General features: G+C 29.6%; 1 protein-coding gene across 5 annotated transcripts in view; it reads right to left on the reverse strand.

The window, feature by feature from the left end:
- The window catches only part of LOC119602168, a 55,243-nt gene that overhangs the window by 17,898 nt on the left and 14,283 nt on the right, over positions 1–23,062 (reverse strand). For all 5 annotated transcript variants that reach the window (XM_037953535.1, XM_037953540.1, XM_037953539.1 and 2 more), the window contains one exon: positions 6,480–6,668. In XM_037953535.1, coding sequence (XP_037809463.1) covers positions 6,480–6,668 — 189 coding nt within the window. The remainder of the gene's footprint in view (positions 1–6,479; positions 6,669–23,062) is intronic.

Raw genomic sequence — 23,062 nt, forward strand, 5'->3', positions numbered from 1 at the left:
ATTTTCTATAGAAAGTTTAGTTTGGGAGAGCATTTTCTATAGAAAATTTTGTTTGGGAGAACATTTTCTACAGACAATTTGTTTTGGGAGAAAAATTTCTGTAGAAAATTTAGTTTGGGAGAACATTTTCTAAAGAAAACTTAGTTTGGGAGAAAATTTTTTATAGAAAATTAGTTTGGGAGAACATTTTCTATAGAAAATTTAGTTTGGGAGAAAATTTTCTATAGAAAAATTTCGTTTGGGAGAACATTTTCTATAGAAAATTTAGTTTGGGAGAATATTTTCTATAGAAAATTTAGTTTGGGAGAACATTTCCTATAGAAATTTAGTTTGGGAGAAAAATATCTGTATAAAATTTAGTTTGGGAGAATATTTTCTATAGAAAATTTACTTTGGAAGAATATTTTCTATAGAAAATTTAGTTTGCGAGAACATTTTCTATAGAAAATTTAGTTTGGGAGAACATATTCTATAGAAAATTTAGTTTGCGAAAACATTTTATGTAGAAAATTTTCTATAGAAAATTTAGTTTGGAAGAATATTTTCTATAGAAAATTTGTTTAGGATAAATTTTTCAAAGGAAAAAAGTTTGGAATAAAATGTTCTATAAAAAATTTATTTTGGGAGAAAATTTTCTATAGAAGATTTAGTTTGGGAGAAAATTTTCAAAAGAAAATTTAGTTTATAAATAAATTTTCTATAGAAAATTTAGTTTGAAAGAAAATTTTCTATAGAGATTTTTTTTTTTGCGAAATTTTTCTATAGAAAATCTTGTTTGAAATTTTTTTAAATAAAATTTTTGGGAATTTTTTTCTGTAAAACATTTTTTTCCATAGAAAATCATGTTTGGTACAAACTTTCATATAAAGATTAGTTTCGTCCAAAATTGTCTATAGAATATATGGATTGGGATACATTTTTCTAAAGAAATACTTCTTTGGGACGAAATTTTTTATAATAAAACTTTACTGAGACAACTTTTTATATTATCGATCATGCTTGGGACAATTTTTTCTATAGAAAATTTTGTTGGGGTCAAAATTTTTCTATAGAAAACATAGCTTGGTTCAAAATTTTCTGTATAAAATTTTGTTGAGGAAAATTTTTTTTAGAATTTTTTTTTCTTTTTTGTATATTTTTCTATAGAAAAATTTGTTTGGGAAAAACTTTTTTAAACAAAATATTTTTTGGTATAAACTTTACAAAATCATATTTGAAAAAAAAAAAAATATTTATTAAAGAAAACAAGCTAATTGCTTTTAGATCTTCAAAATTCTCTCAGTGTTTAATTAATTATACCAAACACTGTGATAACTTTTAAAAGAAATTATAATTATCTAGCAAAACATACATAATTCTAGGTTAGTTGGAAATTATTAAGAAATTTAAACATAATACGATAAAAAGAGCCATACGATAATAAACCCATTAAAAGATTACAACCGATAACAAGATAATTTGGCATGTGTGGTTAAACCGCAAAACTGAAAAAGCTACAGCAAATAACTAAGAATGCTGACATGTGTGGTTGTGGAGGTTGGTTTAGATACAATAACTATTGCATAAAAATTTATATTAAAAGCACATTTGTACATATGTATGTAGAAGAAATACTAGTATTACTCTAAGTACCTACTCTTACAGCTCATATGTCACATGTAACAGAGAAGCTGTTGTTTTTGTTTACAGCTCTCAGTATTCTTTTTCCATATAGCTTTAGCTTGTCATAGTGTTCTAAATGTTTTTGCAATAAAAATAATAATACTTATTAAAAAAAAAAATATGCTTATTTTATTTTTAATTTTAAATCGTATTTGCGTAATACTATACAACAATAATAGCAACATGAAAATAAATCTAGTTTTAATACAACTGGTTCACAATGCTCGATCATGCAACCAGAAGACATTCACATCTAATCAAAGAAACCAACAACATACTTAGTAGAGTTACTTTTTATACACATACATACATACATAAGTACTTATTTAGATAGATTTGTACTTAAATGTTGATATACCCAGTAAATAAAATTTTAAATTTTTAGAAAATATTTTCCTCTCAATTCATTTGAAAATTTTACTGATCGTTATACGACCCTTGAGCTTTGATCATATTAAATGTAGGGGGATTATTTCTAATGACTTTTTATTAACTTTTTCTGATTGTATGTCTTGTCATTAGAATATGAAGTCGAAGTGCTTTACGTGAGTACCTGGCGTGGAGGCCTATCTTACGGTGGTACTTTTACAACCACTGGTGGAGTAACAAGTAAACAACTCACCACTGCCCCTTATGTATCTTACACGCAGGTCGCAATTTTTGTACATGGATATGCCGGTCCATGTACAAGCACTCTGCTCAAGTACTCGAGCTATCTAATCTCTTGCCAAAGTAGTCACGTTGGAAAATCGCTAATAAATTAAAGAAAGGGCAGTGACGACCTTGCACCATACACTCCTCCCCACTGCTAGACCGTAGTCTAACACATCGTTCAACGTTCATCGTTACACCATTATCACACATCCGTCAAATCCATCAATCACTCCATTATCTCTATAGAATCAAAGTAGACATCGGAAACATCGTTCATCTTCGTTTACCCAGTCTTTGCATTATCAGTTCAATTCCAACATTTTATTAATCCACAGTCATGCTCTGCAATTTGTACTGCTCCTTGCATCTAGGAACGATAACAGAAATGTATCATGAAAATTTATATTTCACCGTGTATCAGTCTTTTAACCAAGCACCCCCTTCCTGCAATTTAGGTTTCAATCACAGCCACTACGTGGATACCGAAGGAACCTCAACCAACTGACCAGCCAGGACAAGTCCTGTGGGCAACTGGCCACCCGTAGTACCAGATTATGTGGTGCTCTGGTTAGACCTATTTCCAATTTATGCAAGGACTAGGCCAGGCACTAAATTGTCAACACCAATTTATAGTCCCGGAAGACTACAGGTATTGGTAGCACCTATCTACCACCGGATTGCAATACACCAAGATGCGGTCTGACATCAAGGAAACATGCCCGGGGGGCTCATTAGAATATGGAGTAAAATATTTACTGGGTAGATGAATAAATTAATGCTAATGTATTTGCAAACTTATAAATTTACAAATCCAGGCTTACGCCAACTTCTATGTACATGTGTAATATTGTAAAAAATATGTTTTAAATGTATGTGTGTTTTTATGTGTTAATGTCTCTTATATCAAGTTTAATTAATTAATAATATTCATTGCAACTTATGAAATTGTGATTTGTTTAATAATAGAAAAAATTAGCTATTTTAACACGGGGATGATATTTGAGACAAGAACTTACCACGTTCGCTTACAAATAGAAAGTTGGGTAAGTACTTACTACAATCGCCTGCAAATAAGCAGTTTTGTTTCTGAGAAAGACGAGAAGACGTATCCACTGCGTCTATTATAAGTTTAATAAAACAAATTTCGTTTGTGTTAAAAGCAAAGTTCGATAACATTGTGTCAAGGCTAAAAAGTAAGTACTCACATAATATATTATTTGTAAGTAATTACTTGGCTCCTTCTAAGTAATGCAGAAGGTATTTCTAAAATATTAAATTGGGCTAAATCTAAATCTGGCTTATATTCAAGATTCTATCAAAATCCTCTTTGGAACAAATTTTTCTAAAGAAAATCTACTTTGGGACAAAATTTTCTAAAAGAAAATTATGTTCGGGACAAACTTTTTCTATAGTAAATTTCGATTGGGATAAAATGTTTTTATATAAAATAAGATTTAAGACAATTTTTTTACAGAAAATATTGTTTGGGACAATTTTTATAGAACACTGGCTATACCCAGTGTACTTTGCTACCCTTTTGAAGATTCTAACTATAATAGTTTTCAAGATATACAATGTTTTACAAATGGGAGATGCCACGCTAATTATTGCAAGTTCTCTAATTTTTTCGAACGTTAATTAAAATTTTAAAAATTCTAATAGTTTCCCAAATATACGAAATTTTGTATTTAATTCATATGGGAGATGACAAACCACCCCGTCACCGCCATTGACAGTCCGCCCGTTATTCTCTAAATGTTCACATGAATGCCAAACTTCTTCATGTAGAATTTAAAGAGTTTAGCTGTAATAGTTTCTCAGATATACTAATTTTTCTATTTAATTCATATGGCAGCTCCATAGATTTAAACTGTAATAGTTTCCAAGATAAACTAATTTTTGTATTTAATTTATATGGGAGGTGCCACGCCCCCTGCTACTAGTATGGCGGCTCCATAGATTTAAACTGTAATAGTTTCCAAGATAAACTAATTTTTGTATTTAATTTATATGGGAGGTGCCACGCCCCCTGCTACTAGTCTGCCCACTTTTTGTCTTAAATAATCATATTGACATTAAAGTGCCTTCGACAAAATTTGAGAACTCTAAATGTTATACTATTTCAGATATGCTAATTTACTAGTTTACTAATATGGGCGTGGCTCCTAGCCCACTTGTTATTTTAAAATAAAAAGTAACCTCTTTTGGACATACAGGAATACACTGTGATATAAAAATAAAATAAAAAATTTTGGAAACATTAAAAAAATACCTATCTGAACTCCTTTGGACAATTTTTGCTAGGACCAATAGGTGAAAAGTTACACTCATTTGAAAAAAACCCCGTATGACCAAAATGACCAACTCTAAGTCCGGCAGCTCTGGACCGATAGCTGGCCTACTATCCAATAGTACTAACCTTGGTGCAAATTTCTTCAAAATCGATTTTTTGAGTTGGATCACTTGATATGAAATTGCCCATATATATAGGTATACTTAGATGGATTTAGTTTGCGACAATCAATATTAATCTAAAAGATGTTCAAAAAAATAATCTTTGCAGTTAAGCGGTTAACTTGTTCCGTGATGTTTACGGAATTCGAATCGATGGCTTGCTTATAGGTCTATAGAAGGATGCTAGCGTTAAACCCTATTTTCCAAATGTTTGGATAAACTAGAAACAAGATTGCATTAAGTAATACTGTGAGCACAACATCAACTAATATTGATTAGCTCAGAGGTAACTTTCATAACTTAAATCTTCAACATATACAATGGCCATTTCCCTAGACCTTGTGCCTATGTTCCATCGGATTTTCTTAGCCGAAGAACATGAAATCTCTAAAAATCAAGAAAAAGTTTTTAATTTGGTTATGAATAAACTTCATCATCATCAAATTATATATCGTCTTTCAAAAGTAAGGAAAGTTGAATCGTGGCACCTGACTCTTCCAGATCATTTAGGCCCTAATGTGTTAATATAGACATAAGGGCGGATATGGATCATGATATAGGAAACATTTATTATTGCGGGGAGCTCATTATTCTCAAATATTAATTAAATCATTCTCAAGCTAACATCAGTATTAATCGTAAATATCTACTGGACCTGTTTATTTACATGTAAATAATTTTTGATCAGTAATAATCAGGTCAAAATTGAATAAATATTACTTTAATTTTTTCTATTTTTTAGCACGTTTTCATATGGGGAAATGCTTTGTGTAAAAATATAATTATTATTTTTCTTCAAAAAAAAAAAAAAAAAAAAAAAAAAGAATAGCTTTTAGTGTATTAAAATTTTTATTAAAAGTACACTGCAAAAAATGTAATAGAAAAATTTAAAAGAAATTCATTAATATATTTGAGAAATTGTTTTCATGCAATTTAAACTTTGTTAAATTGGAATAGACAAAATATCAATGTTCTTATCCAACCATTTCAATAATCTTTCTTTAAGTGTAAAATTATGCATAAATGAAGCATGTAACATTTTCTTTTACGGCTTTTTCTTTCACCATATGCCGGAGGTCGAAAGTTACTGGAACAAAATACTACTGTGGTTTAATTACTTATTGCAAATTGCAAAAACAAAACCGAACCGAAGAAAAAACGTAAAACAAAGAAATTTATAAAAAAAGTAATAATCATACAACATCTTAAAAACATTTTTATGTTCATATTTCTTTTGCATAATTTCCAAATACAATCATCACTACAACACTTTTTACACAAATTTTCGTAAGATGCCAATAAAATAAAGAAGAAACCATCACAAAGATTTCCTGGGCAATCAATAACAATGTAACAACTCAAAGAGAAAAAAACACTTACATGACAACTGACCAACTGATTGGCTGTAAATATTTGTCTAAATTTTGTAATATTTTTGTGAGTGTTAATAAGCTAAAATAACACTTAAAGTGCGTTGAACTTTTACAAAGTATTTATTAATAAAAGATTTTACTGTTCAACTTCTTTCTGTTTCTGTTTGTGTTTGTGTTTTTTTTTTTTTTTTGTTCATTTGGCAGTTTGTTGCCAAATATTATTAATACTACTCACTCGTACTTGTTATTTTGTATTTAAAAGTATTTAGGTTTTTTTATACATATTTTTTCGAGTTTGGGTTTTATATTTCAGATATTTTTTTTTAGTTTTCTTACCTTCCAATTTGTTTTACCATTTGATGATGCGTGTTTGCCACAAACGTTACTGTCTCTCATATTACTGCTGTTGTTGTTATTGTTATTATTACTGCTAGTATTATTGTTGTTATTATTATTTACAAGACTTTTTGGCGTTTTATCGGAGGCAGAACTTTTTCCATCACTACTACTGCTAGTCTTTTTATTCTGAAATTCAAAAATAGAAAATTTATTAATTAAAAATGTTAATTATTTGCTTAATTTAAAAAAGAATGGTTAACAAATGTAATGGAAAATTGTTTAAAATTTCATTTTTGAAAGTAATAGCTTTTTTACAAACACAATCTGAATTTGAAATAAACTGTTACGGAACTCAAACTATGGACTAAATTATACTGAAACATTTATACTTTAGACTAAACTATAGATTACAATATAGAGTAGACTGTAGACTTGAATATGGACTCGACTATAGAATAGACTATAGACTATAGATTAGACTGTAGACTTGAATATGGACTCGACTATAGAATAGACTATAGACTATAGATTAGACTATAGACTAGACTATTAGAATAAAGACTAGACTATAGACTAGACTATAGACTATAGACGAGACTATAGACTAGACTATAGACTAGACTAGACTATAGACTATAGACTAGACTATAGACTATAGACTAGACTATAGACTAGACTATAGACTAGACTATAGACTAGACTATAGACTAGACTAGACTAGACTAGACTATAGACTAGACTATAGACTAGACTATAGACTAGACTATAGACTATAGACTATAGACTAGACTATAGACTATAGACTATAGACTAGACTATAGACTATAGACTATAGACTAGACTATAGACTAGACTATAGACTAGACTATAGACTAGACTATAGACTAGACTATAGACTAGACTATAGACTAGACTATAGACTAGACTATAGACTAGACTATAGACTAGACTATAGACTAGACTATAGACTAGACTATAGACTAGACTATAGACTAGACTATAGACTAGACTATAGACTAGACTATAGACTAGACTATAGACTAGACTATAGACTAGACTATAGACTAGACTATAGACTAGACTATAGACTAGACTATAGACTAGACTATAGACTAGACTATAGACTAGACTATAGACTAGACTATAGACTAGATTATAGACTAGACTATAGACTAGACTATAGACTAGACTATAGACTAGACTATAGACTAGACTATAGACTAGACTATAGACTAGACTATAGACTAGACTATAGACTAGACTATAGACTAGACTATAGACTAGACTATAGCCTAGACTATAGACTAGACTATAGACTAGACTATAGACTAGACTATAGACTAGACTATAGACTAGATTATAGACTAGACTATAGACTAGATTATAGACTAGACTATAGACTAGACTATAGACTAGACTATAGACTAGACTATAGACTAGACTATAGACTAGACTATAGACTAGACTATAGACTAGACTATAGACTAGACTATAGACTAGACTATAGACTAGACTATAGACTAGACTATAGACTAGACTATAGACTAGACTATAGACTAGACTATAGACTAGATTATAGACTAGACTATAGACTAGACTATAGACTAGACTATAGACTATAGACTATAGACTAGACTATAGACTATAGACTAGACTATAGACTAGACTATAGACTATAGACTAGACTATAGACTAGACTATAGACTAGACTATAGACTAGACTATAGACTAGACTATAGACTAGACTATAGACTAGACTATAGACTAGACTATAGACTAGACTATAGACTAGACTATAGACTAGACTATAGACTAGACTATAGACTAGACTATAGACTAGACTATAGACTAGACTATAGACTAGACTATAGACTAGATTATAGACTAGACTATAGACTAGACTATAGACTAGACTATAGACTAGACTATAGACTAGACTATAGACTAGACTATAGACTAGACTATAGACTAGACTATAGACTAGACTATAGACTAGACTATAGACTAGACTATAGACTAGACTATAGACTAGACTATAGACTAGACTATAGACTAGACTATAGACTAGACTATAGACTAGACTATAGACTAGACTATAGACTAGACTATAGACTAGACTATAGACTAGACTATAGACTAGACTATAGACTAGATTATAGACTAGACTATAGACTAGACTATAGGACTAGACTATAGACTAGACTATAGACTAGACTATAGGACTAGACTATAGACTAGACTATAGACTAGACTATAGACTAGACTATAGACTAGACTATAGACTAGACTATAGACTAGACTCTAGACTAGACTATAGACTAGACTATAGACTAGACTATAGACTAGACTATAGACTAGACTATAGACTAGGACTATAGACTAGACTATAGACTAGACTATAGACTAGACTAAGACTAGACTATAGACTAGACTATAGACTAGACTTAGACTAGACTAGACTAGACTATAGACTAGACTATAGACTAGACTATAGACTAGACTATAGACTAGACTATAGACTAGACTATAGACTAGACTATAGACTAGACTATAGACTAGACTATAGACTAGACTATAGACTAGACTATAGACTAGACATAGACTAGACTATAGACTAGACTATAGACTAGACTATAGACTAGACTATAGACTAGGACTATAGACTAGACTATAGACTAGACTATAGACTAGACTATAGACTAGACTATACTAGACTATGCTAGACTATAGACTAGACTATACTACTAGACTAGACTATAGACTATAGACTAGACTATAGACTAGACTATAGACTAGACTATAGACTAGACTATAGACTAGACGTATAGACTAGACTATAGACTAGACTATAGACTAGACGATAGACGTTCAGACTATAGACTAGACTATAGACTAGACTATAGACTAGACTATAGACCTAGACTATAGCTAGACTATAGACTAGACTATAAGCTAGACTATAGACTAGAACTATAAAGACTAGACTACTAGCTATAGACTATAGACAGACTATAGACTAGACTATAGACTAGACTATAGAATAGACTATAGACTAGACTATAGACTATATAAAAGACTACTAAAGACTAGACCTATAGACTAGACCTATAGACTAGACTATAGACTAGACTATAGAACTAGACTATAGACTAGACTATAGACTAGACGATAGACTAGACTATAGAACTAGACTATAGACTAGAACTAGAGACTAGACTATAGACTAGACGATAGACTAGACTAATAGACTAGACTATAGACTAGACTATAGACTAGACATAAGACGAGACTATAGACTAGACTATAGACTAGACTATAGACTAGACTATAGACCTAGACTATAGACTAGACTATAGACTAAGACTATTAGACCTAATACTAGAGACTAAGAGCCTTATAGACTAGACTATAGACTAGACTATAGACTAGACTATAGACTAGACTATAGACTAGACTATAGACTAGACTATAGACTAGACTATAGACTAGACTATAGACTAGACTATAGACTAGACTATAGACTAGACTATAGACTAGACTATAGACTAGACTATAGACTAGACTATAGACTAGACTATAGACTAGACTATAGACTAGACTATAGACTAGACTATAGACTAGACTATAGACTAGACTATAGACTAGACTATAGACTAGACTATAGACTAGACTATAGACTAGACTATAGACTAGACTATAGACTAGACTATAGACTAGACTATAGACTAGACTATAGACTAGACTATAGACTAGACTATAGACTAGACTATAGACTAGACTATAGACTAGACTATAGGACTAGACTATAGACTAGACTATAGACTAGACTATAGACTAGACTATAGACTAGACTATAGACTAGACTATAGACTAGACTATAGACTAGACTATAGACTAGACTATAGACTAGACTATAGACTAGACTATAGACTAGACTATAGACTAGACTATAGACTAGACTATAGACTAGACTATAGACTAGACTATAGACTAGACTATAGACTAGACTATAGACTAGACTATAGACTAGACTATAGACTAGACTATAGACTAGACTATAGACTAGACTATAGACTAGACTATAGACTAGACTATAGACTAGACTATAGACTAGACTATAGACTAGACTATAGACTAGACTATAGACTAGACTATAGACTAGACTATAGACTAGACTATAGACTAGACTATAGACTAGACTATAGACTAGACTATAGACTAGACTATAGACTAGACTATAGACTAGACTATAGACTAGACTATAGACTAGACTATAGACTAGACTATAGACTAGACTATAGACTAGACTATAGACTAGACTATAGACTAGACTATAGACTAGACTATAGACTAGACTATAGACTAGACTATAGACTAGACTATAGACTAGACTATAGACTAGACTATAGACTAGACTATAGACTAGACTATAGACTAGACTATAGACTAGACTATAGACTAGACTATAGACTAGACTATAGACTAGACTATAGACTAGACTATAGACTAGACTATAGACTAGACTATAGACTAGACTATAGACTAGACTATAGACTAGACTATAGACTAGACTATAGACTAGACTATAGACTAGACTATAGACTAGACTATAGACTAGACTATAGACTAGACTAGACTAGACTAGACTAGACTATAGACTAGACTAGACTATAGACTAGACTAGACTATAGACTAGATAGACTATAGACTAGACTATAGACTAGACTATAGACTAGACTATAGACTAGACTATAGACTAGACTATAGACTAGACTATAGACTAGGACTATAGACTAGACTATAGACTAGACTATAGACTAGACTATAGACTAGGACTATAGACTAGACTATAGACTAGACTATAGACTAGACTACTAGACTATAGACTAGACTATAGACTAGACTATAGACTAGACTATAGACTAGACTATAGACTAGACTATAGACTAGACTATAGACTAGACTATAGACTAGACTATAGACTAGACTATAGACTAGACTATAGACTAGACTAGACTATAGACTAGACTAGACTATAGACTAGACTAGACTATAGACTAGACTAGACTATAGACTAGACTAGACTATAGACTAGACTAGACTATAGACTAGACTAGACTATAGACTAGACTATAGACTAGACTATAGACTAGACTATAGACTAGACTATAGACTAGACTATAGACTAGACTATAGACTAGACTATAGACTAGACTATAGACTAGACTATAGACTAGACTATAGACTAGACTATAGACTAGACTATAGACTAGACTATAGACTAGACTATAGACTAGACTATAGACTAGACTATAGACTAGACTATAGACTAGACTATAGACTAGACTATAGACTAGACTATAGACTAGACTATAGACTAGACTATAGACTAGACTATAGACTAGACTATAGACTAGACTATAGACTAGACTATAGACTAGACTATAGACTAGACTATAGACTAGACTATAGACTAGACTATAGACTAGACTATAGACTAGACTATAGACTAGACTATAGACTAGACTATAGACTAGACTATAGACTAGGACTATAGACTAGGACTATAGACTAGACTATAGACTAGACTATAGACTAGACTATAGACTAGACTATAGACTAGACTATAGACAGACTATAGACTAGACTATAGACTAGACTATAGACTAGACTATAGACTAGACTATAGACTAGACTATAGACTAGACTATAGACTAGACTATAGACTAGACTATAGACTAGACTATAGACTAGACTAGACTATAGACTAGACTATAGACTAGGACTATAGACTAGACTATGACTAGACTATAGACTAGGACTAGACTAGACTAGACTAGGACTATAGACTAGACTATAGACTAGACTATAGACTAGACTATAGACTAGACTATAGACTAGACTATAGACTAGATATAGACTAGGACTCTAGACTAGGGACTATAGACTAGACTATAGACTAGACCATCTATGACTAGACTATAGACTAGACTATAGACTAGGACTATAGACTAGACTATAGACTAGACTATAGACTAGACTATAGATTAGATCCTATACTATAGACTATGCTAAATCGTTTATAACTTCTTAAATAAAGGTCCTAGAGCGAATCAAGTCTTGTCTATGATCACTAGGAAATCGATTATATGTCCTTAAGAATTTGGACCATTATATCAAGAATTGCAATAATCTTAACCACATTCTGCGAAATTAACAAATGTAAATTGTTATTTTTTTTTTCAAATTCCATAAATCTTTTAATTTAGATTTTACACATTTCTTAAACCCATCAAAGCGCAACGTAAAAGTCAAGTTCAATTTTCTAATTTGGTGCACTTTGTACAACAAGTATGACAACAAAACATTTGAAATTATACATTTTGCAAAAAATAAACATAAAACATTTCAAACATTAAAAAAAAATATATAATAAAATAAATTACATACAAGTGGTGAAACGTGCAACAAGAGATGGTTTGGTTTTTTGTAAATAAAATAAATTACAAACAATTGATATAAAAAATAATAGAAAAAATTTAGTTTCTGTTAAGCTTATACAATGACAAAGGAAAAGTCACTTTCATATACAACTTTAAACTGAAGACAAAAAGTACAAATAAAAAATTAAAAAAAGGCAACAGACACTCATTGCTACAACTTGTTATTAATGGCGGCTTTGGCTTAATACTTTGGGACCTTGACATTTGCAACATAATGTTGCACACACATACAATGAGTTTACATCTTTTACAAAAGAAAAATAAACATATTCAGCTGCAACGACAATTGCAACAAAAAGTAAAAATAAATAAATAAATAAAACGCGTTTAAGTTTTAAACAAAAAAAGCAGACAGTAGACACAACAAAAAACAACGTTGCATTGAAAAAGAAAGTGTATGATGTTGCAAATGTTCATCATCGCCATTATTTCTTTCTATCTTTCTTGTTTAATGCTGCAGATGTGAATTTCAATTTCAATTAAACATTCAATCTAATGACGACGATTTGAAGCAACAAATATAATCAAAAAACAAACAACAACAAACAAATTCTCATGCCACATTAAGATGCAACACTTTCTCTCACATAACAAAGTTTTTTTTTAAATATATTTCGAGTGTTTTTGTTTATTTAGAGAAGATTTGTGGAGCCTTTAAAGCCTGAACATTTTAATATAGTTTATTAACCTTTTTCCCATATTAACAATTCCTTTGCACTCTTTGAACAAATTCCTTAAAGATGTAATTCTGATTATTCGTTGTTGTCTATACAAAAATTAATTGATTTTTTTTTTTTTTCGTATAAAATTTTCTTGTCTGCTAATTTCCAGTCACGAGTACAAAAAATATTTGTTTTGGTAGTGAAATTTTTTGTTTAAATATTTACCAGTTTTGGTTAAAATTCATCGCAAAAATTATTGAGGCAAAATAACTATAACGTTTACTTTTCATTGACAGCTCGTGAATTGAGGAGTAAACAGTGGGTACAAAAAAAATGGAATGGAAATTCAAAAGACTAGACTATAGACTAGACTACACACTAGATTATAGACTAGACTATGGACTTGACTATAGACTAGACTATAGACTAGACTATAGACTAGACTATAGACTAGACTATAGACTAGACTATAGACTAGACTATAGACTAGACTATAGACTAGACTATGGACTTGACTATAGACTAGACTATAGACTAGACTATAGACTAGACTATAGACTAGACTATAGACTAGACTATAGACTAGACTATAGACTAGACTATAGACTAGACTATAGACTAGACTATAAACTAGACTATAGACTAGACTATAGACTAGACTATAGACTAGACTATAGACTAGACTATAGACTAGACTATAGACTAGACTATAGACTAGACTATAGACTAGACTAGACTATAGACTAGACTAGACTATAGACTAGACTAGACTATAGACTGGACTATAGACTAGACTATAGACTAGACTATAGACTAGACTATAGACTAGACTATAGACTAGACTATAGACTAGACTATAGACTAGACTATAGACTAGACTATAGACTAGACTATAGACTAGACTATAGACTAGACTATAGACTAGACTATAGACTAGACTATAGACTAGACTATAGACTAGACTATAGACTAGACTATAGACTAGACTATAGACTAGACTATAGACTAGACTATAGACTAGACTATAGACTAGACTATAGACTAGACTATAGACTAGACTAGACTAGACTATAGACTAGACTATAGACTAGACTATAGACTAGACTATAGACTAGACTATAGACTAGACTATAGACTAGACTATAGACTAGACTATAGACTAGACTATAGACTAGACTATAGACACACATAGACTATAGACTAGACTATAGACTAGACTATAGACTAGACTATAGACTAGACTAGACTATAGACTAGACTATAGACTAGACTATAGACTAGACTATAGACTAGACTATAGACTAGACTATAGACTAGACTATAGACTAGACTATAGACTAGACTATAGACTAGACTATAGACTAGACTACACTATAGTCTACACTATAGATTAATTACATTTGCTATTAAAACTTCTTAAGCTTTCTGTATTATGTTGCTCCACACTGTAGTGTAGTCTACGACATTGTAATGTAGTATTTATCAAGTTGTATGAACCGTTACCATCGGTTGCATATTTAAAGGGTGGTACTATGAAATTGAAAAAAAAGTAATAAGATTAAATCAGTCGTAACGTTAAAATAAAAATGAAATTCAGAGAGAAAGTAAATAATTATACTGGAAAATAAAAACTTTGTGTACCTTTAGTTTTTACATTTTATAAGTTACCATGACCTTAACATTAAGTTGAAGAGAAGTTATTGTTAAATAATGATAAAATTAAATTAAAATGTATAGTTTCGAGTAACAAAAGTTTCGAGTAATAATAAAGGAAAACTTGAGTTTTTAGAAAGATATTGGGAAAAGTGTTAAATTTTCATTAAGAGCAAAGCTCGATTAGAGTTTGAGGATGTTTGACTTAAATGCAGCTGGGAAGACATAGTTCGCATAATGAATGAATGTGAACTATGTGAAAGTTTGCACTAAAGATTATTCTGTAGTATGCACTATTGATAAGATTTTACCTTATTACGTTAAGTTTGAGAGTACTGATAGAACTAATAGGCTCACTATTAATGATCAACATCTTAAGATTTTATTCACAAATTCTTCCTTATATTGAAAAAAAACAAAGTCGTCATTGTAAAATTAACAAAAAAATTTAATAGTAACAAAGTTTTGAAATATACGTAATAAAATATCAGTAGTTAAATAAACTATAATTAACATGTGTAAACATCTTTATGAGCACCTGCATCAACACTTTATATAATGGTAATATTGTTTTTAAAATGCAAGTTAGTTACCCACAAATTACAGGTTTTCTCCCGCTACCATGAAATTGGGCTAAACAAAAATGATTATGTATTAAAATGTTTTTTTTTTTTTTTAGTATTACAAAAACCAAAATGACTAAGTTTTCCTAACAAATTTGTAGAATGAAAACAAAAGTAAACAATTAATTAACTAAACACAAAACTAAGAAGAAAATAAAAAACACTAAAAACAGTTTTAAAGAAAAGTAAAAGTTTTTCAACGCCCCATAACAATAATGATCATAATGAAGCCTTTAGAAAATAAAAACAAAGCTATCAGCATTATCAACAGCAACAACATTGACTACATAATCTGAAAAAGACAACAACCTGAAGTTTAAACAAAAAAAGTTAGAAATAAATAATAAAAAAATAAACAAAAAGTTTAGCTTAAGAAATGGGAGCAAAAAAGAAACCAAACAAAAAAATGTAAATAAACATTTTTCGGGGGAAATGAATAGTTTAAGAAAATCGTAAATGCCGAGAAAAACGTTAAAATTTTGTAATAAAAAAACCCACAAACTGAAAATAAAAGTTTAAAATCAGATTAAACATGATGTTAAGCCAGCAATGGTATAAAAAAACAAAAGACTTAAGACAGCAACGTGTTAAACCAGAGAGCACAACTACTGCTCTTCAGAGACATTTATTAAATGTCACTCTGTGTTTAAATGTTTGTGACAATAACAATGATGATCATGATTATCATCTACGGCATTTAACTCATTATTTCAATTTCAAAATTTAACCATGAAGATTATCATCTGCTGCTGTTCTGCTGCTACGATTTATAAGAAGATGTGTTAAAGGTTTTAGCCTAGATTTTTTCTTGGTATGACATTTTTTTCGTTCTTTATTATTCCATTAACACTTGGTAACTAATTAAAATAAACAGAAGCAAACTTGCTGGTTCTAGTAGGTAAAAGTCTTGTTTTATTAAGATTTTTTTTTCGTTTGACATGAAAACAGTTACTAACGCAAAAAGAAGTGAACAACATAAATTCATATTTTAATATGAACAAAAACTAGATCATGCAAGAAATAAACAATTTTCCTTATTATTTTAATTTATGTGTAATAATAGAGTGCAGTTGTCTCCAGAATATACGAGAGATGATTAAAAAAAACTTTTGAAAACTGATATGACAAGAAATCTAAAGAGGACTATAGACTAGTCTGGATTATAGACTAGTCTATACTCGGGACTATAGACTTGTCTTGACTGTAGAACAGTATAAAATGTTGACAAAAGAACAGTCTATAATCTGGACTATAGACCGATTAATAGTCTAGACCATATACCAGTCTACAGTTTTAAATATAAAGCATTCTATAGTTTGTACTGGACTATAGATCAGACTATAGTACTGACTATAGATCAGACTATAGTACTGACTATAGATCAATCTATAGTTCTGACTATAGATCAATCTATAGTTCTGACTATAGATCAGTCTATAATCCTGACTATAAATCAGTCTATAGTTCTGACTATAGATCAATATATAGTCCTTACTATAGATCAATCTATAGTCCGTACTATAGATCAGTCAATAGTCTGACTATAGATCAGTCAATATGCTGATTATAGATCAGTCTATAGTCTGACTATAGATCAGTCTATAGTCTGACTACAGATCAGTCTATAGTCTGACTATAGATCAGACTATAGATCAGGCCATAGATCAAATTATAGATCAGTCTATATTCCTCACTATAGATCAGTCTATAGTTCTGACTATAGATCAATATATAGTCCTAACTATATATCAATCTATAGTTCGTACTATAGATCAGTCAATATTCTGACTATAGATCAGTCAATAGTCCAACTATAGATCAGTCTATAGTCTGCACTATAGATCAGTCTATAGTAAGGACTATAGAACAGTCTATAATCTGACTTTAGATCAGTCTGTAGACTGGACTATAGATCAGTCTGTAGTCTGGACTATATGTCTGTCCATAATACTCCATGTCTGACTATATGACCAGTCATAAACCAGTCTATAGTCTGGACTTTAGAGTTTGGGCTATAGACGAGACTATAGACTATATATATATCTAAACTACAGACTATTTGATACATTTAAGTTTAATAAATTAAATTTTGGTAAATTTTTACAAAATTTCACCTATTGATTAATAATATTATTTAAGCATTTTTTACAAATACCAGCAAATAATATCATTTCCGTATTTTACTTCACACCAATAAATGCTCAAGAAAAAAAAAACAGCTGAATAATGGTTTTAAATCAGCTTGACGCTTTACAAAAAAAAACAGCAGAAAAAATAAAGGCAAAGAAAATTACACAAAAAAATACTATAAAAAAATTAAACTAAAAATAAAACAGATGTTTTGTGCTTTCTCTTTAAAAGTTAAATTTTTTTGTTTAATTTTTTTATTTATATTTTTATTTAATATTTTTACACAAAAAAGAACTTAAAAAATCACAACAGAACTACATACTCAGGGAAATGTGTTACAACAAATGAGATTTTTTGTTGCAAATAATTACAAACTTAAAACTACAAGAACAACAACAATATCGAACAAAAGAAACACGCAATTAAGTTAATTTTGCTTCTAAAATTGTAGAAACAAAAAACATCACTTCAAAACAAAGACAAATTTTAAATTAAAGTGGAGGTGTTGAAAATTGTTGTTCTTTGTATTAAATATACTAAACATTTGTTTGTGGCAAGATCAATTATAAAGCATTTAGTCAATTGGCACAACTAACCCATTTTTGTTTGAAAAACGAGGTTGAACTAATTAAAGTCGTAGGAAAATTGTAAATGAGAGTTAAGAGTAAAGAAGAGGGTTACTTTTTAAATATGTTTTACCAAATTAGATTTTAATCTGATGATCAGTCTATAGTATGTACTATAGATCAGTATATAGTATGGACTATAGATCAGTCTATAATCTGGACTATAGATCAGTCTATGGTATCGACTATAGATCTGTCTATAGTCTGAACTATAGATCAGTCTATAGTCTGGACTATCGATCAGTCTATAGACTGGACTATAGATCAGTCTATAGTCTGGACTATAGATCAGTCTATAGTCTGGACTATAGATTAGTCTATAGTCTGGACTATAGATCAGTCTATAGTCTGATCAGTTTATAGTATGGACTATAGATCTGTCTATAGTTTGGACTATAGATCAGTTTATAGTCTGTGGTTTAGATCAGTCCAAAGTCTGGACTATAGATCTGTTTATGATGGAATGTTAATCAAACAATAACCTGGACTATGAATCATTCTTTGGGCGATCTAATGTTTTTCTATTACCATTTCGATTGAAGTCTTTGATTAAAAATAACCTTTAAAACACCAACAAGTGTTTGGTTTTACAAGTCAAGCTTAGCTTTATTTTAAATACTACTTTTGCAAATAAATTAATAACAACATTCCATACACAACTCATAAAAACTATTTATTATTGTATTTTTAATTAAAAAATAAATAAAACAAAAACCTCACCAAATGATTGAACGGTCTAACCGTCCAGCACTTAAATATGAAAAGTAAAACTGAGAATTAGTAGAAAAAAAAAACACTTTTGTTTATTGTCGTTAAAAATGACTTACTTTAAAGTGGGTTAAATAAATTTACATACAAACACGCAACGACATGTACACACATACACACACACTGCCACACAAACAGAATGACAAATGCACATCAAAACTTTAATATTCATTTAAAAAAAGGGTGTATCTTAGTTAAGATTTGAAATTGCTTGCTTCTTTTAAACAAAAATTTAAATTTTGTAAATTTAAAATGTAAAACATGTTTGAAACTAAAGTTTTATTTAGCTTTTTTTTCCTACCTATAAACCAATGCTAAAAATTATTAATAAAAGAGAAAGTTATTACACACACACACAAACGAAAAGAAAGAAAATAAAATATTAGTGAACTAAACATAATTTAAAAATAAAATAAAACTTCTTAGAAAAAAAGCTAAGACAAAATTCTCACATACTAATTTTATGATTAGCATTTTAAAAAAATTTATTAAAATCCACTGACACATTGGGGCACATAACTAAACATATGACCGGGTTTTGTGTTTTTTTACTCAAAAAAATAATTTTGAATTTGTATACAAAACGCAAAACAGCGCGCCTACATGTATTTAGTTTAAAATACATAAAAACAGACAATGTTTAGGTAGCAAGAAACCTTGATTTGTTGGTTAAGATTAACAAAAAAAAAAAAACACATAAATTTGTTAAAAAATAATAATAAACATTAAAAGAAAATAGTGTCATCATAAAATTATTGTTAATAATTTTAATTATAGTTTACAATTTATGTTTACTATTTACAGCAACAATTAGTCACTCCAACGAGCAAAGGAAAACTCATATAATATTGTTTAATCATTACAAAAGAAAGAAGACGAAGTAGAAATAAATTCACTCATTGATAAACATTTAACGTCTGTTGTTAGTTGGCTTTATTTATTTAATTTTTTTTCTACTTTATAACTAACCTACTTTCTCATTGGAGATTCATTTCATATAAAAAAAAAGAGTTGCGGGTTTTTGTGTTCAATAGAAAAAAATTAAATTATATAGGAAAAAAAAGAAGAGACATTGAAAATGTTTTAAAGCAGTAAGTCTACATAGATGTTTAATAAAAAATATCAATGATTTTATATTAAAAATATTTTAATTATTAATTATCAAGCTATTGATTTAAAATTTTATACATTTTTTATATTTATAAAACAAATCTTATTGAAAAAAACCAAAGAATTGCAAGAAAAAATAACAAAAACCATTAATTGCTGTTGCTTCCAAAACAAAAGACTTAAGATGCAAACTTGTTTTTTACTTTAAATTGTTTTTGTTGTTTCATTTTTATACATATGATTTAGTTTTGATCTCTTAATACTTGTACATATATGCAAAAATATACTATCACATACATATTAATAACTTTATGAAGAATTCTGTTACAGTAGATGACAAAAGTGGAGATATTTATTAAAAAAGTATAGGGAAAGCATCCTTCGTGGAAAGTATATATGAGTTTGTCATGCTTTGTTATACATATGTTGTTGTATTTAATTTTTATACATAAGAGTTTAATTTAAAGATTTTTTTAATGTAAAAAAATTTAACAAAAAAATGGAATGATTGAAGAAATAAGTATCTAAACTCCTTTCTAGGGCCAATAGGTGAAAGTTACACTCATTTGGGGGTAGTTATTACATAAAGTAATTCATTATATGATTAACTACTTGTAATGTGTAATTGAGCAATAATCAATTACAATTACTTGTAATTGCAATTGTAATTAAAGTTTTGCCAATTACATTTACTTGTAATGTGTAATTGGTCCAATAACTAATTACAATTACTTGTAATTGTAATATAGGTATTACTAAAAATTGCAATTGGAAATCCATCAATTACAAGTAATTTAAATTGGCAAAACTTCAGTTACAAGTAATTGTAATTGGAAAAACTTTAATTACAACTACAAGTAATTGTGATTGTTGAAGCTTCAATTATAATTACTTCAAATGTAATTGTAATTGAAAATGTAGTCATTACTCCCAATCCTGCATATATGTATTACAATTACTTCAAATGTAATTTTATTTGAAAATGTAATCATTACCCCCCAAGCCTACATATACATATGTATGTATGTATGTATCTCTCTTGTTTTTTGCTGCGATTTTATTGACTGAAGCTTTAAAAAATTGAGTTATAATTACTTATAGACTTTAAAAATAAATCTTATCTTTATATAATTACCAACAATTTGGTGAAAAATTTCGTTTCTGTCAAACAGGTTGTATCACTCAACTGCAAAGTTGACTACCTTGGGCGTAAAAAATGTCTGCAACTGATGCATTTATTACAAATATATAAAAATTGTTTAATTTGGAATTTAAGTGAATAAATTAACAATATTTGACAACATAATAACATAAAACCCTTAAAACCCCTTAAAATATGCCTTGTTTTATCATGATAAAGTTCCCAAATGTGTTCGGACTTTATAAAGCTTTTTGCAGAAAAAAAACAGCTCTTGAATAATGAAAGTTAAGAAAAAACTATTTTTAATAAAAAGCTTTTCTTAAAAAAAAGCTTTTCATTAAAGCATTCTTGCAGAAAAAAACACGTACATATAAACTTTTTTAATAAAAGTTTATATGCAAGAAAAGGCTATTTTTTAAAAAGCTTTTGTTTATAAAAAGCTTTTATGAAAAAAGTTGTTTATACAACTGTCGGAACAAGCTTTTTTTGTATACAACTTTTTGGGGTTAGGCAAACAAAAAAGCTTTTCCTGGTAAAAAGCTTTTTTAAAGGAATCTTGATTAGAAAAGAATAGAACATTATCATACATCATAGGAAAAAAGTTAAAATCACTAAACAGCTTTTTACTTGAACTTATCATAAAACATTTTTCCAGGCTTTAGAAAAGATTTTACAACAAAAAATCTTTAAAGAGCTTTAGAAAAAAACTAACTTTTACTGTGAAAACTTTGCAAAAAAAAACAGTCATTACAAGCCATAGATAATACACATAGATGGCCAACTCGAGCTTTACCAAGAAAAAAAAGGTTTCTCTCTACACACTTACTGTTTATCAAAGGTGAGAATATTAACCAATTTTTAAAGTAAGCAAGCACAAGCTTGTTAAGCATTGCTCACATGTACATATGTAGCTTACAGGCGCTTTAAAAAAGGGTACAACTTTTAACAATATGCCTTTTTTGATAGAAAGCTTTTTAGAAAAAATGCTTTATTTGGAAGCATTTCTAGTAGTAATTGCTATGAAAATGTTGGGAAAACTTTCCCAGCAGTTCGGTCGGACAGTCTCGTACTACCTATTTAACCTATCACTTAGGGATACTCCTAGCCACCGACTGCCTAGTTGACTAGCTATTTTAACATGTGCTTCTCCTATGAGGAAGTCACCCCATAGATTACGAAGAGACAGACAAAAAGATTAAGTTTGTTTTTTAATTGTCCACTCTCTCGCATACAAACATCCGTGACGAAAGACGAATTAGAGCCAACCAGGTGGTTAGACATTGGTGGAAATCACTGTCTTTTCCAAAAGCTTTTGAGATATTCGTTAAGCTTTTTATTCCATACACCACTAGAGTGGATATAGT

The sequence above is a fragment of the Lucilia sericata genome, unplaced genomic scaffold (genome assembly GCF_015586225.1).
Source record: "Lucilia sericata isolate MDLA Ls3-8-SP2 unplaced genomic scaffold, ASM1558622v1 Contig000212F_arrow, whole genome shotgun sequence".
In the NCBI taxonomy this organism is placed as follows: Eukaryota; Metazoa; Arthropoda; class Insecta; order Diptera; family Calliphoridae; genus Lucilia; species Lucilia sericata.